The 14,734-nt window shown below is 38.9% G+C and overlaps 1 protein-coding gene across 1 annotated transcript in view; it reads left to right on the top strand.

Annotated features, from left to right (window-relative positions):
* Nucleotides 1-349: 349 nt before the first annotated feature.
* Nucleotides 350-14,734, top strand: part of PPP3CA (protein phosphatase 3, catalytic subunit, alpha isozyme) — a gene marked incomplete at its 5' end in the record, with an annotated part of 34,096 nt that continues 19,711 nt past the window's right edge. Inside the window, 4 exons of the mRNA XM_010186912.1 lie at nucleotides 350-450; nucleotides 2,192-2,286; nucleotides 11,344-11,469; nucleotides 14,160-14,234. Of these exons, the coding sequence (XP_010185214.1) occupies nucleotides 350-450; nucleotides 2,192-2,286; nucleotides 11,344-11,469; nucleotides 14,160-14,234 (397 nt within the window). The remainder of the gene's footprint in view (nucleotides 451-2,191; nucleotides 2,287-11,343; nucleotides 11,470-14,159; nucleotides 14,235-14,734) is intronic.

The raw sequence follows: 14,734 nt of genomic DNA, 5'->3' as shown, positions 1-14,734 counted from the left end.
CCTGTGCATACTGTAGTTGTTAGTGGATGAGGAGGTTTTCTGTTGCAAGCAACCATTATATCACATTTTTCTTTTTCCAAGTATATTGGATCTCAAAGTATAATAAAAGAAATTGCTTTCTCTCTGACGAGCAATAAGGTGATTCTTGTTGTGTAATGAATTGCAACTTTCCAATGTTCCTCTCCATGTGGTTATGGGGTGGGAGAAAAAAGAAGGTGCTGCTGTTAATGTTGTCTCTATTGTAATCTGCCTGCAGAGCAGGGGCTGATTTCATGAATGATGCATGTTGAGTGAAACGTTTTTTTGAAAGCTAGAGCCAAATATGGTGCTTCTGATAATGCGATAACAGGTGCTATTATTTTCTTCCAACAGTTACCCAGCTGTGTGTGAATTCCTACAGCACAATAACTTGTTATCTATACTTCGAGCTCATGAAGCCCAGGATGCTGGGTAAGTGTGTGCGGAGAGGGGCCACTAATTATGAATAATGGCTTACCATTGTCAGAGAAAGGAAAGAAAGAATAACTGAGTGAGAATGACCTGGAAAACTTACAATTAAGTTGCAACAGCTCTCACTTTTTATTAATGCTATAAAAACATACAGTGGCATTAGAATGTCTTTTTTGTTTATTACTGATTTACAGGGCTTCATGAATCCTCATATATCCCACTTACTTAGCCTTAGTGATTTTAAGTGGCATAAAATGACCAAAAGTGATTTGAATGCCAAGCTTGGGAAGGAGGGGATAAAAATCAGCTCAGCAAGATTAAGTTTTGTAAATGTGCCTGAGACTTTTGCCATACTGACTGCCACACTGGTTGCCACGATGCCTGGGAAGCCATTTGGCTCATGAAGCCTGGATCTGTTGTATCTTAAATCTTTTCCACCAACCTGAAACTTCAGGGCCTACTCATTTTGTTTATGTAGAAAATAAACCTGTGGGACTCAATAGCCAAACATTATTTCATGAGGGAGTATCAGTAATGTATTTATGAAGTTGAGATGCTGTGTGCAAAAACAGTCCAAGTCAAGAACCGGCTGGTGTTGATGTGCCCTCATTAAACTATTGCCAGTGTATAGACAGAATTATTTATGCTGCTTTAAAAGAATTATAAAAAAAATAAATCTACTTGTTGAAATGTACCATACTTGTGAGATTTTAATGAAGAATTGGTTTCTGAATAAATAGCTTTGCATATCTGGCATAAATTATTAATATGTTTATTTGGATGTAGAAACTTCACCCAACCTGAATAGTAATTAAAGGTAAAGTAACAAGACTGTAAGAATGAGGTCAATATTCACTATGCATATAAAAGCTATTCTGAATGTTTGAGTTATCACATACTTAAAAACCTCAATGCAATTAAAAACAAGCTATTGCTCTGCCAAAAATAACTGGCATGAAATACCCAAGGGTAATGAAATTTCATTTTTAGCGTACTGCTTTCCAATAAAGGGTGAAAAATAAAGTTTTGTGGAAGGGATTGCATTGAAACTATACAATGGTTTCAGAGCAGCTATTGTGGATGTTTGCCAAATTGTTCAGTTTCTTGTAGTTGAAGACTAAAGAACAGTATTTGGAGTTACTTGTGTCTTAGTAAGACAGAAGCACTATTTGGTTGGTTTGCCTGCAATCACTTGCGGGTTTAATGCTTGATTGATTATATGTTGGTCCATGAAGCCTTTTATTTTCATAAGGCAGCAAGGTTGGGTAATGAAAACATGCAAGCATTAATGAACTGGCTAATAGACTGGATGAGATTGGACACAGCGCGGAAAATGTTTGACCCCTCTTTCCCCTCCCCTTCTCACACTTTGCATCTTCCCTGGCCTTGCCATCGCTTGTACGCCCAGAGAGGGGTGCACGCAGATAGAGGCCATCTGGCTCCATGGACATGCACTGAGAGAATTCCTAACAAAAACCCCCTCTGGCACACTGAATTTCAGGTGGAGACACAGCTTTTGAGCATGGTGTGAACCCCTGGCCATCCCAAATTAATATAATTAATAAGTCTGCGGGAAGTATTTTTTTCCCTGGCTTTTAAAAGCACATATGCATGTTTTTCTGTCTTGGCATGTGTTAACAGCCAGCACAGTAATGTTCTAGGGTGTGTTGCACTGTATTTTGTCAGTGACAAATGCACATAAAACACTGGGCAATAATTGGTGTCTTCTCTTTCCTTTTAGGTATCGTATGTACAGGAAAAGCCAAACAACAGGCTTCCCATCACTAATCACAATTTTTTCAGCACCAAACTATCTAGATGTATACAATAACAAAGGTAAGAATTTCATTCCTGTTAATATACTGTAGACTGTACTTATCTTTACTCAAATATATTATATTGGTTGTCTTTTTCACTCCTTTATTTATCAGTTCATGCCTGTTTTCTTTATTAGCTCATGTCCATTCCATTTATTACATAATACTAATCTAATTAACTTTATTACAGGCAGATGTATGCCTCTTGAACATAACCGTATATTCTAATATGCCCTAGGATATTTCTGTAGTTTGGCTGCAAGTTATTGAGTAAATGTTACATAGGAAGCAAAACTGAAAACAGCTCTAATAACGAAGAGAATTATATTAAGAAATGTTGTGGGTGAGGTGTTTGGAGCCCAGTGTTCCTTATAATTAATTATTTGTCCCTTTGCTCCTTTCTAATAAAATTAATGGAGTTTGTATATGCACACCCTCTAGCCAGCTAACAGACTTTGATGGATCATCAGTGGATAAAGGATGGGATAGATATAGTCTGAGCTCTTTTATGTTTTGTTTGGTTGGTTTTTTTTAATCACCTGAAAACTATTATGTAGGAAATGGAATATCATTAGCTTAAAAAAAAGTTGCTGCACAAATAAGTGGTCAGTGGTCTGTCTATAAAGACTCCACTGAATACAAGTGTTTGCAGCTTCTCTGACTTTGTTTATTACGTTCCCTGGAATCTCCTCTAATGAACTAGGAAAAAAAAATGTTTCTAAAAAGAAAGCATTCTAATAAACCTGTCCTTCTATATCTTTAAATGAGCAGTAATGTTTACTTTCTCCTATTCCCAGTGAAGCTAAAGTTATTTGTGTTCCTCTGTGAGCAGAACAAAATAATTTTTTTTCTCAGTGGTATTCTTGAAAGTAGCTCCATTGCAAAGAGATTAATCTTTCTTGAGAAGAGACATTTTTAATTTGGATACTTGCCTGCAAAGGAAGTAAGCAATTTTTAATTTATTTTTTTAAAAAACTTGCAAAAGAAAGCTTCTTCAGGCATCATTTTATATTGCAAAACTTATAATGTAAAAGCTGTTATGCCATGAACTGTGTGCAAGGAAGGAAACACTTCACTGTTCAATAATGGAGTTTGTACACTTCAGCGTTCTCAGTACACGTGTGAACTTGTGGAAGAATTAATAAAAGCATTTTGCAAAAAACATGCCAGCAGAGCAGTCAGTAGCTACTTTAGTAAAAGTAAATAATATAGGCACTGTGCTAACAAGCCAAAAAACACAGGATGAAACAAGGAATGTGTTAATTTTCTTGGCAGCATCATAGCCGTTGGTGGAAAACTGTGTTTACTCTCTGGGTTGGTGCTTTGGGACGAAGGCAGAGCGGTGACAGGTCTGTATGGATCTGTACAAGTAAGGTGACAGAAAGGGTTCATCTTTTGTTTCTTAATCCATGGAGGCAGCTCTGGGCACATGAAGGCAGTGGGGGATCAGTGTGAGATTTTTGTCATAAAGGCAAATGTTAAGTGTAAAGCAATGATTCATAATATTCAAAATCCTGAATTTGAAATCACAAAGCTTGGGTGGTGAAAAGAAGTGCCTCTCCATTATCTCCATTTCAGAAGAGAGGATCATTTCCCTTGTTCCAGGATGCTCTGCTGTAGTGTGCAGGTCTTGAGACTGGTGGAAAGGCTTTTCTGTTGGAAAGCTGTGGGCCAGCTGCTGTGAGGCCCTGGTTATCTGCGGTCACAGCTGAAGTTTGGGTTTGCTGCGGGTGATCTCTGCTCTGAGTGAGCTCAGGCAAATAAGCAGTGGTGCGAGATCGGCACCGGTGTGCCACTCTTTAATGTATGACTTCTTGTAAATTTAGAGGCTGACCTTTAGCTGCTTTGTAATGAATTTCCGTTGGGTTTAACTGCCGCCTTTTCTCTCATTAGAGGTTTTGACGCATTGTTTCATGTGACTGATTGCACTGGCTCTTGGCATTTAAAGTACATCATGCATAGTTTTTCATGCTGCATTGCTCATGCATCTTCATCTGGGTAGTGCTTGGGTGCTTGTTTCCCTCTTCAAGGAAGAAAAACACCATCATCCTCAATCAGTCCAAAACATGGCTATTTGTTGGCTTCCTTGATTTACAGCAGTTGAATTAAATAAGAGTGCAGAGCTTCTGACTGACTGATCTCAGGAGGCGAAGGCAGGCTTTTCCACACAGAGGTGTTAGAGCACAGTTTCTCTAGCTGACTTGCCATGCACTGGTGCAGAACCTGATTGATTTTTACAGATCATTTAGGGTTTTGGTACTGTCAGTGCTTGAAAAAGCAGTTACTCTCCTACTAGCAAGTGCCTTGCTTTCTAGTATGCATTCTTAGTATGCTTCTTGTTGTCACTTAGCTAATAAAGTAATCCTAAAGGCTTTATCTCCCAGTAGCATGTATGGATCATTTTTAAATGCAGTGTTGTTTAAGATAAATACTTTTTTTTTTCCTTAAGCTGCAAGGGGCTAGGAGTGCTCATTTCATATCCCAGATTGATAATGCTCATACCCATTAAAGCAGATATACTTTCTTGTACTTCTTCGAAGCACTTCAGGAGGAGTGGGTTTGGTTGCCAACTTTATCCAAGGGCTTATTCAGTCCCTGCTGCAGAGTGGCTGCTGGGATCAGGTGTGCACTCAAAGGGCAGCAGGGAGGCAGCATTCCCAGGGGAAAAGGAGGTTTGGCAGCAATAGCTGAAGATAAGGTACCCAGACAAGACTATGTTCAGCATATCTGCTGTTCCTAATTCTGCTGTGGACCCTCCTCATGGGCTGTCTCACAGGACCAACTCACCAGGGGAACCTCTTGTGGCTTTGCTCTGCTGGGTTCTGGCACTGCAGGGAGTTTTCTGTATCCTTTTGGTTGCTGACCGTTGCCTCTCAAAGGCTGTGTGAGTAATTTGTCCGTCATGTGGCTGCTGGTCCTGTTGCAACCCCAGCCCCCACACACACACAACTTCGGGTGCCAAAGTTAGGTTTTCCAATTAGGAGGCTCCTGTCAGGGGTTCCCTGTGTCATTAATGGAGATAGAGATACGCTTTCAGGAGGTGGTTCAGAGACTCAGAAACTGCCTAGATATGAGGAACCTGGTGTCCTTCTTTTTTCCAAGACTGTCCTTCTTCATTATTTTTATTAATTCCTTCCATTTTCATTATAATGGAGAGTATTGGCAAAAGTGAGGAATTTATACATATGTGCTTTGGCAACTTCCAAGCTTCTGTTCGGTGTTTTAAAAGCTTTCTCTAACATTTGTCCTCTCGTTTCTATTACTAAATAGCAAAAAGAAAAACATACTTCAAGTTTGTTATTAAAACCTGTTAGAAGAAATACTGGGGTGTTGATGATTTTCTAAGGCTACTCCTTCTGGAGAGGATCAAACTCCTCATTCAAGAAGGTAAATGTTAGTTGGGTTGTGATAGCTACCTGTGAGTTCCTGGCCTCAAAGGGAGGCTGCACTGATCAAGAAACTCTGAGAAAGTTGTGTAAGTAAGTACAGGTTTACCCCTGCATTGGAGGTCGTCCATCACCAGGAGGAAATTCTCCATAGCAGCAGAGTAAGAGGGTGCCAAAAATTACTGCATTGTATGATCTACTGGCCGTGTACCGTGTCTAAACTTTCATTCCCGCATTTAATATTTCTTAATGCCTTAATTAGGACTTGCTGTAATGCTGTTCATGCCACAACAGCAACGAAAAAGGCAAGTGAGATTTACAGAAGTTATACAGAGGCAGGCCATTTTGGCTGAGTGAACAATTATAAATAGCTGTCTAAAGACAGACTCTTATTTTTTTTTGAACATTTCTAGAAGACGAGGTTTCATGATGGTGAGATAACCACAAGATAATCCGAAGCTATTGAAAATAAGTCATGTGATGTCTCTTCCAACATGCTGCAATGTACACGTGGTGTTGCTGAAAGGAAAAGCAGATAGTGAAAGAAAAAAAACAACAAAGTATGTAGGGGTGTTTGGGATACTAGGAAAATCAAACCCAGCTGTACGCTGGTGTGCTTGTTAATGTATCAGATAAGGAATATATCAATGAAGCATGTATAAAGTATCAGTATGTGGCATACCACAGATATACGTTAAGAAATGTACCTGGATCTAACAGGAAAATGATTTTCATATTGAAAAAGGCAGTGTAATATACCTGGAAGGCAAGGATGATCTTTGAGAAAGAATAGCAATAGAAAAGCCTGGTAACCTTCTGTTTGCCCTATCAGTTTTCTTTAATGCTTTATCTCTGCTGTTGTGATGAGGCCTTGTCATGGAAACAGAGGCTTGTAAAGAGGAGCTGTCAGGGTATCTAGGCCAGCTCATTGCCGATGCAGAGAAGTACACCAGGAGTGATTTTTGCAGTCTATTGACAAAATCTTGGATGCTATTGCGCTGTTTCTTTGGGAGATACAATTGCACATGTAAAATTAGAAACTTCAGAATTCTTTCAGGGAAGAGTTTTCCTAACTGCAATTAGCCCCACTTCTGTACTGGATTATTTACATCATTACCTTATGTAGTAAATAGTTTTTTCCTTTGATAATGTTTAAATACCTTAAGCATTTTACTAACTTGACCTATCTTGGGCAGAAAATGCTGTGGTTACTTAGCAACTCTGCTGGAGGAGAAGGCGCTGTTCCCAGTTGCACAGTTAATGCTGAAGTTAATTTGGCATTAAATCAGAAATTGAAATTCTTTCATAGGTATGAAGAATTTGAGAGACCTTTCACTGCATTTCTTCTCTAAATGCAGAATGAGTTTTCCAAAAACATTACAAGAAAGTTAGTTGTTTGCTGAAATTATTTTGGGGTTGTTTATCTGAAAGCATGTAGTTCATCCTGGGCTGGTATTTCTACCATGCTTATTATTTTTTTCCTCTGATGAAAATGTTATCAATTAAATTATACAGAAAAATGATTTGGCAGATCTTGAAGCAGGGTATGTAATGTTTTTGGGTAATTCTGAGCTAGCAGTCACACAGATTAATGTTGTTCATGTTGCTTAAGGCCTTAGTTTGGCTCCCAACCTGTAGGCTTTTAAAGCACCATTTGAGATGCCACAATGATCTGAGACATCCACTCAGACCTGACAGGTACAACGCAGGAGACAGTGGTGCTTTAGGCTCATCTTTAAGAGAGGGAGACCAAGGAGATGCCCCAGGGGATCTTGGATGGCACTGAGTGCTTGTGTTTGACCCTGTGAAAGGTAGAAGAGCTGTCTCCATTTCTAGCTGAAGGAAGGAGCCTTCTTACCTGCACATTTTTCACCACCCCTATTTCCAGCCTTAGGTAACAATGTTAAATGCTTAAAGCTAAACAGTATGAACACCCCTTGCCTGCTGCATTAGTGTTTCATTTCACTCTAATGTGATTTCAGCATCCGATATCTCAGTTTACTAGCATTGGAAAGAAGTATAATGTCATTTGGGATATCTGCACATCTGAACTTTACAAAACATTAGCTTCTAAAACTCATTTACAACAGCAAGTATCAAAATTGGGTTAAAATGTGTGTGGCTGTTAAGAATAATAAAATAAGATTCTTGCTCTGGTTGGTGATAATACACAATAAAACTGTGACTGGTGGCTTGGTCTGCTACCATCTGTCTGAATATATGTTTGAAAAGAAAAGCGTAGAGGTTGCAGCCTGGAATAATAAGCAACTGAACTTGGAAATGTTGGAGAGCGGCATGTTTTGCTCAGAGGGTTTCATAACCAAATGAACCCATCCCTCTTTCTTCTGTCTCCTTCACCAGCAACCGTGTGGCCCGTAGCCATATAATCTTCAAAAGATTCCCACTTTTCCAGGGCAGCTGGGGTCTTCTGTAGCTACTTAGGCATCAAGTTAATGTGGACTAAGAAATTAAGCAGAGGCGAGACCTCCAAACTTTTTCTGAGCTATCAGAGGTGGGGAAAAAGGGCTATGACCGAAAGAAAGCACGGGACAGAAAAGCTCAGGGGAACTCCTGCTGTTATCCAAGAAGCATTTTTTTCTTGATGCAGGTGAAGTTTCTTCTCCCGACTACTAAGCAGGAGTCGGAACTGCACAATCTTAACAAGAGCCAGTTTGCTTAGTGTTAAATATCGTCTTCATTAGTAACCAAGTAAAAATATTTAATGAACATTATGCTAGTAAATGGAAGATTTTAAATTAAAAATTCACTAAAGTATTTGTGATACTGGTAACTACCCTACCTTATTTTATTCTTTTAAGAGTAAGGTTATGTTAAAAGACTTCTTTCTCTGTTATTATGCTACTCTGTTGTATAGCGTTATTTTTCTTCAAGTGGCTTTTGAAGTCCTTTGTGGGGGAGAGCTGTACAAGTCATTTACAGAAGAGAACAGTTTTTCAAATACTGTTATCAGAACTTTTGTATTATATTTAGGTATATAAATTAATAAGGTGGTGTGAAGATTTTTTTCAGTAATCTCAAAATAAACTGTCGTCTTTTTTAAAAAAAAACAACCACAACCAAACAAACAGCAAACTAAGGCCATTTATATTTAATTTTGTTTTCCAACTGTTCTGCTTATGGTTTAGGCTTTTTTAGAGGCCAGTTTTACAAGTTCCTTGTAAAAATTATTTATTCAACTTTCACAGAATTTAGAAAAAGACTTAATGGATAAATTAAAGAAATAGTGGGAAAAGAAACTACCTCGGCTCACTAAGATGACAAAGTTGAAGTTTTAGTCCTTCTAAATGAAACTTCACAACCATTAAGTGGTCCTTTTTGCGTGGTTTTGACTCATTTTTGCTATAAAACCACAAACTATTTATTTTTGCTATGCAGTTGTGTCACTGTAATAGGAGGAGAATGAATTTCAATCTGCTGTACGTAATTTCAGCCAAAAAGTGATGGGAATATTAAGAACATCAACACTAGTTTTCTCATTTTTGCTAATAGCTGTATTAAGCCATTTTTACTTTCCTGAGAATCAGAACGGGTGACAACTGTCAGACTCAGATGGGTAAGGGTCAAATGTGGTTTATTTAAATGGAGAGTGTCTGCCTGGCAAAAGTTAGTGTAAACGTTAGCAGCCATTTTTGTGTGGATTTGTGAGTGGGCTTCAGAAACTCCCAGGTCATGCTGAACTCTGTCATTGGCCACAAAATGGAAGACATTTAGCAACCTATTAATTTTGTGCAAAGGAACAGTCTAGTGCATCAAAAAGTTTCTTGTCTGATTGACACAAGCTTCAGTCTATGGAAGGAGCTGAATAATCAGAAGAAGTTGTTCACCCTTTTTGGTCAATGTTGCTATACGCTGCATTTCATATCATATCATGGAATAATCACAGAATGGTTTGGGTTGGAAGGGACCTTAAAGCTCATCCAGTTCCAACTCTGCCATGGGCAGGGACACCTCCCACCAGCCCAGGTTGCCCAAAGCCTCATCCAACCTGACCTTGAACACTTCCAGGGAGGGGGCATCCACAACTTCCCTGGGCAACCTGTGCCAGTGTCTCATCACCCTCACAGTAAAGAATTTCTTCCTAATATTTAATCTTAATCTACCCTCTTTTAATTTTTACCCTTGTATATTTCATAAATTGCTCTTTTCACATCCAGCAGCACATGGATTTTGTGCCTGTGCAATTTAGAAATTACAGAATTTCAGGAAACACACTATGTAGATTAAAATATACTCAAATTAGGTTAGAGATACCGTTACCAGGTTCAGTCTTAAATGCATTATTAAGATTTATACATCACATGTGTCTTTGCAAGAAGACAGTCAAGAAACAAAAATAAAAGAAGAAGGGAGGGATGAGCTTTAGTTTTACTTTTTCCCAAGCTGAGACAGTTGGCCCATAAAGTGAACAATAGAAATCCAGCACTGGATGACTTTTATTGAAAGACCGCATTATTGAAAGCTCTCCCTAAATACATTCTTTTAAAGCCAACCAATAGACCTGGGATAGAAACAGCTGCTGATCCCATCCCCACTCTGTGTTCTTCCAGGCAGTCTCAGTGAATGGCCTGAGATTTGAGTAATCTGCACCACTCTAATAACCACTTATTGCTAATAAAAAAAATAAATAAAGTAGAAGTGCCTGAAAGTCCAGATTTGGTGTGGAATGTAGTGTTAGCATAGTGTTGGGCAAACTTCATGCTTTGGAAAATGAGTTTTGATAAAGGTAGTTATCTAGGTTTATTTTAGAGTTCATTTTATTTAATCTGCAGCATTTTCACCATAATTACTTTGCTCCTCCCTAACCAAGTGGATATTTTCCCTTTCTCTCCCACCTGTGCTCTCTGCCCTCTCTACCCAAGCCGCATTCAGCCTTTCCCTCTCTCATCTGACTTTTGACTGCACTGGGCCTGGGCACAGCTATGGTCTCTTCTAGAAATAAATAGCTGTTTCTTAATGATGTGCTTAGCAATACTTTTATTTACTTTGCAAAAATATTGCAAAACCAGGTTAAAGTTAATCAGATCCTGTCTCAGATATGAACCTGATGCCCATTAACACAAGTTAACACTGAATTTGACTTGGTAATTTAAACAGTGACAATGGCATAAATATCTATATTTCTGTCCATTAGCAAATGTAGTCTTTTTCTGTGTGTGTTGACAAGAATGTTACAGATTTTAAATGGCACAAGACAAATCGTGTTATTATTCATTCATACTATCAGGAGCACAGTCTCATGTGCCTAGAGGTTGAAAAATATGAGAAGAAAGTATCATCACCTATGTACAATACTATGAAATATGTTGAAAGTGTTCATTGGAAGAGCTGCACTCAGACTCTGAGTGATAAACACTTCTCTCTGTTATCTCCAAAGTGCGGTTGTGAGGAGCTCAGGCAACTGTGTGAAATGGGTGGTTGTGGGTAGTCTGCCTTGTTCCCCTCTGGTGGCAGATCCATAGTGCTGGGGCAAGCTGACGGCACTGCTTTCAGACTGGAAATGGCTTGCAATTCATTTGAGGCTGTAGCCCACTATAACGAGCAGTCAAGTGCTGCTGCTGGGTTGAAAAGCTGATGAGCAGCTCTGCAGGCTGTGCGCGTTATGGGGCTGGCAGCCAGTCACACGTGCATGGTTGACATCTCCTTTGTTTCTTTCATTTCTCCCGTTCTAGCTGCAGTATTGAAATACGAGAACAACGTTATGAATATCAGACAGTTCAACTGCTCCCCTCATCCGTACTGGCTTCCAAACTTTATGGATGTGTTTACCTGGTCCTTGCCATTTGTGGGTGAGAAAGGTATGTCAGTTGGCTCTGTTTATAGAAACTCCAAAGTGGTTTCTTAGTCACTATGAATATGGCCTCATCTATTTGAAATGGCCAAAACTATTTGAAGACAAATGACTTGCTTTTGAGGACAAATTTGAAGAAACTGGCCTCAGAGGGGCAAGCAATTGCCAGTGGTTAATCACACTTCTCACATATTTTTATAATTTCCACTCTTTTCAGGTTATAATGCCATTATATTTCTGCTGTAGAAACAGATTTTATGAGATTGCAGGCCAGAGGTGCATTCACTGAATAAAATTCTTATTAGTTCTTCCTTTATAAGCTCTTGGGCAATCCCTTGGATATTGCTCACTGCTCAAGGGACATCATAACAGACCTCACTACATCATAGTTACATCCTTACCCAGCTGACATTTCTGGTAAGATGATGATGATGGGTTGTTTTTTCACCAGCAAACAGAGAGCTGGTGATGCTAAGCCCCAGTCTGGTTAACTGTTCCCGGAGAGAGTAGGGAGATGGCAGGAAGAAGAAAAACCTGCTCCTCAGCCCCTTCTCTGCCCAGGGCAGACAGTGCCTCCTCGCTGGCGAGAACACTAAAGAATATAAATGATGTTTTATTGAAACATGATGCTCTTGATGTTGCCTGAAGACAACTTCATGCTATGAATGGCAAGCACACAAAAGGCATGAAAACACTTTGGTCTAACTTATTAAATGAATACATAATGCAAACTGCTTAAACCCCAAGTCATTTTAATCAGGGCCTGAGATGAAGCTTGCTTTGATCCATCCATTATAGTATATTACTGCAACAGCAATTACTGCCAGAAAACTACAATAAACTCTTAAAAGCAGCTTGGAATAACAGTTTTCTCTTAATAGGTGACTGGAAATACAGCCAGCTGCGGCTCTTACCTGCAGTCATGACTGGCTTTGTTTTCAGCTACTCTTTTGTACTAGGAAAGCTGCTGGTGAGACACCTGAGGTCTCTGTGAACAAAGCACATAGAGAATAAAACAGGGATTAACAAAGAATAGACAGCTGTTTCCACTAATGGAGACATTGCATAATCCATGCTGACGGGTGGTGCAGGCTCTTGTGAAGCAGATAAGACACTTCATTTTCTTCAGCCGTAAACTCAGCCAGGCCGTTTTTAGGATGGACCTGTTCTCCATACAAGTGACAGTTCTTAAGATGCTCTATAAGTTCATTTTTCCCATCAGTGGCCTCTTCAAGTGAGGCTGCAGGATGCGCGGCCAGATTTGCTGAGGTTCTGAGACCATGAACGCTCCTCCTTCATCTTTTATTCTTGGTTTTGGTTTTGGTTTTGTTTTGTTGGTTTTTTGTTTCACCTCCTTTATGTCTTCACAGTAGTCACTCTTACCAATTGCGTGGAACTTTTAGAGACTGGAGAAATTAAATCAATGTTTTCTTTTTCTCTTTCTCTGCAAAACCAACTCTTACATCCATGAGTTTTATGTTCTACACAGCTTTTTATTGATTTCCTTTTTTTTATAGATTTTTTTTCCTTAAAGGCCAACCAAGGTAGGAGGCTTTTAGTTTCGCTGGTGGTTGTTAATGTGGAAAATCTTTCCACTAATTCTGTCAAAGGAAAATATTAAATACTTCACTAATGTAGGAAAAATATAGCTGTGTCCCACCCTTCTAATGTGCTAAGCCATCATACTTGTCACAGAAAAGGATTTTATTTACCACTTGATTAAAAAAAACAAACTTTCAACATGCATAGCTAGTGCAAGGCTAGATATGCCTGGTAACCCTTTTAATGATGCTTACTACATGTAGATTTAGTGGAGTTTTTCTCAATCTGCTAATGATTTCACATTTTACCTTGTAACTTTCGCTTTTTTGATTTCTAAATTCCATTTCCTTGGTTGTGATTTTTTTACTGAGTTTTGTTTGGGGTTTTTTTGTGGCTGTTGATAATCTGTGTGCTCTCTGGTTAGTGTCTCACTGTTGCCATTCAGAAAGCTGGGACTAGGTTAGGGGTAGCCTGAGGCTGACCCTTCCATACCTGAGTTGCAAAGCAGACAAGCTGTGGATATATTCTGAATTCACTGATAATAATGTTTCTGTTGAAGATAGAATAGTTCCAGCTTCAAGGCACCTACAATGATTATCTAGTCTATTTATCCTAGATTTCAAGAGACTCTGCCCCTTTCTAGACATCTTACATGAGTTAATGTTTTGTTGTACTCAAAGTACAGCATCCAAAACCTGGATAAAGAAATAAATACTCTGGTATCCCCCTTGCTGTAACTTTTTCAATCAAAATGTCGTTCCATATGCTAAGCAGGGAATTTAAACCCTACTGCAATGTAGCAGCTAGAGAGTGCTCAGTTCTGCTGTCCAAGTTGACTGAGAGGCAAAAATGTATTGAAAGGGAGAAAACAAAAATTGCCTAGTTCGTTGACCAATGCCAAAGAGAGTTTGTAAACATATATTCTTAAGGTCTGTTTGTTTTGGTGCTCCTTATATTTGGAACAATTTTTATGGAAACCTGTTCCTTTTAACTACATGAGACAGTTCAAACTGATATTCCTATGTGTGTTAAACAAGGTCCATGTTGTTTAAAATGTGGGTGCCACTTCTGTACTGAATTTTCATTAACACTGCTGCATCTCTGACAGATGAAGGAAGTTTAGTATTAACATTTTGCATTTGTTTTCCATTTTAGTGACAGAGATGCTGGTAAATGTGCTGAACATCTGCTCAGACGATGAACTGGGGACAGAGGAAGATGGGTTTGATGGTAAGAGCCTTCTGCCTTTGGTTGAGATTGTTTGCCTTGAAACTACTTTAAAAGTTTCTTTACTAACCTGGGATAGTTTTCTGAAGCAACTGTTGGTGTAGACTCCCGTGAATTTGCTTACTGCATGCTTTGGAAAGAATTAATAAAATTTTTGCCCTGTTCTAACTCTTTCATGATCTCACTCTTTTGATTAAAAAAATGTCTTTCCCTCCATGAAACCTGGGTTGTGTTGTCAAGAAGGAATCAGATGTTGATTTTATGCATAAGATCCCAGGGATTCCTATAGGAAGTTTAATTATATCAGTGAAATGACCTTCCAACAATGAAATAAATTTTCTGCAGAGCTCCTTTCAGAATGTTGGTACTGCAGCTTGGAAGACTTGTACTCTAAGATATTTCATTAGTTGCCTCTCTTAATGCACTTGTATATCTAAAAGGCTTTAAGAATCAATATAATCAATAAAAATAAACATACAAACACAGAGAATGTTCTTACCTGG

Source organism: Mesitornis unicolor, unplaced genomic scaffold, assembly GCF_000695765.1.
Source record: "Mesitornis unicolor isolate BGI_N332 unplaced genomic scaffold, ASM69576v1 scaffold18856, whole genome shotgun sequence".
Classification (NCBI taxonomy): Eukaryota; Metazoa; Chordata; class Aves; order Mesitornithiformes; family Mesitornithidae; genus Mesitornis; species Mesitornis unicolor.
This window is presented reverse-complemented; position numbering and strand designations above follow the sequence as displayed.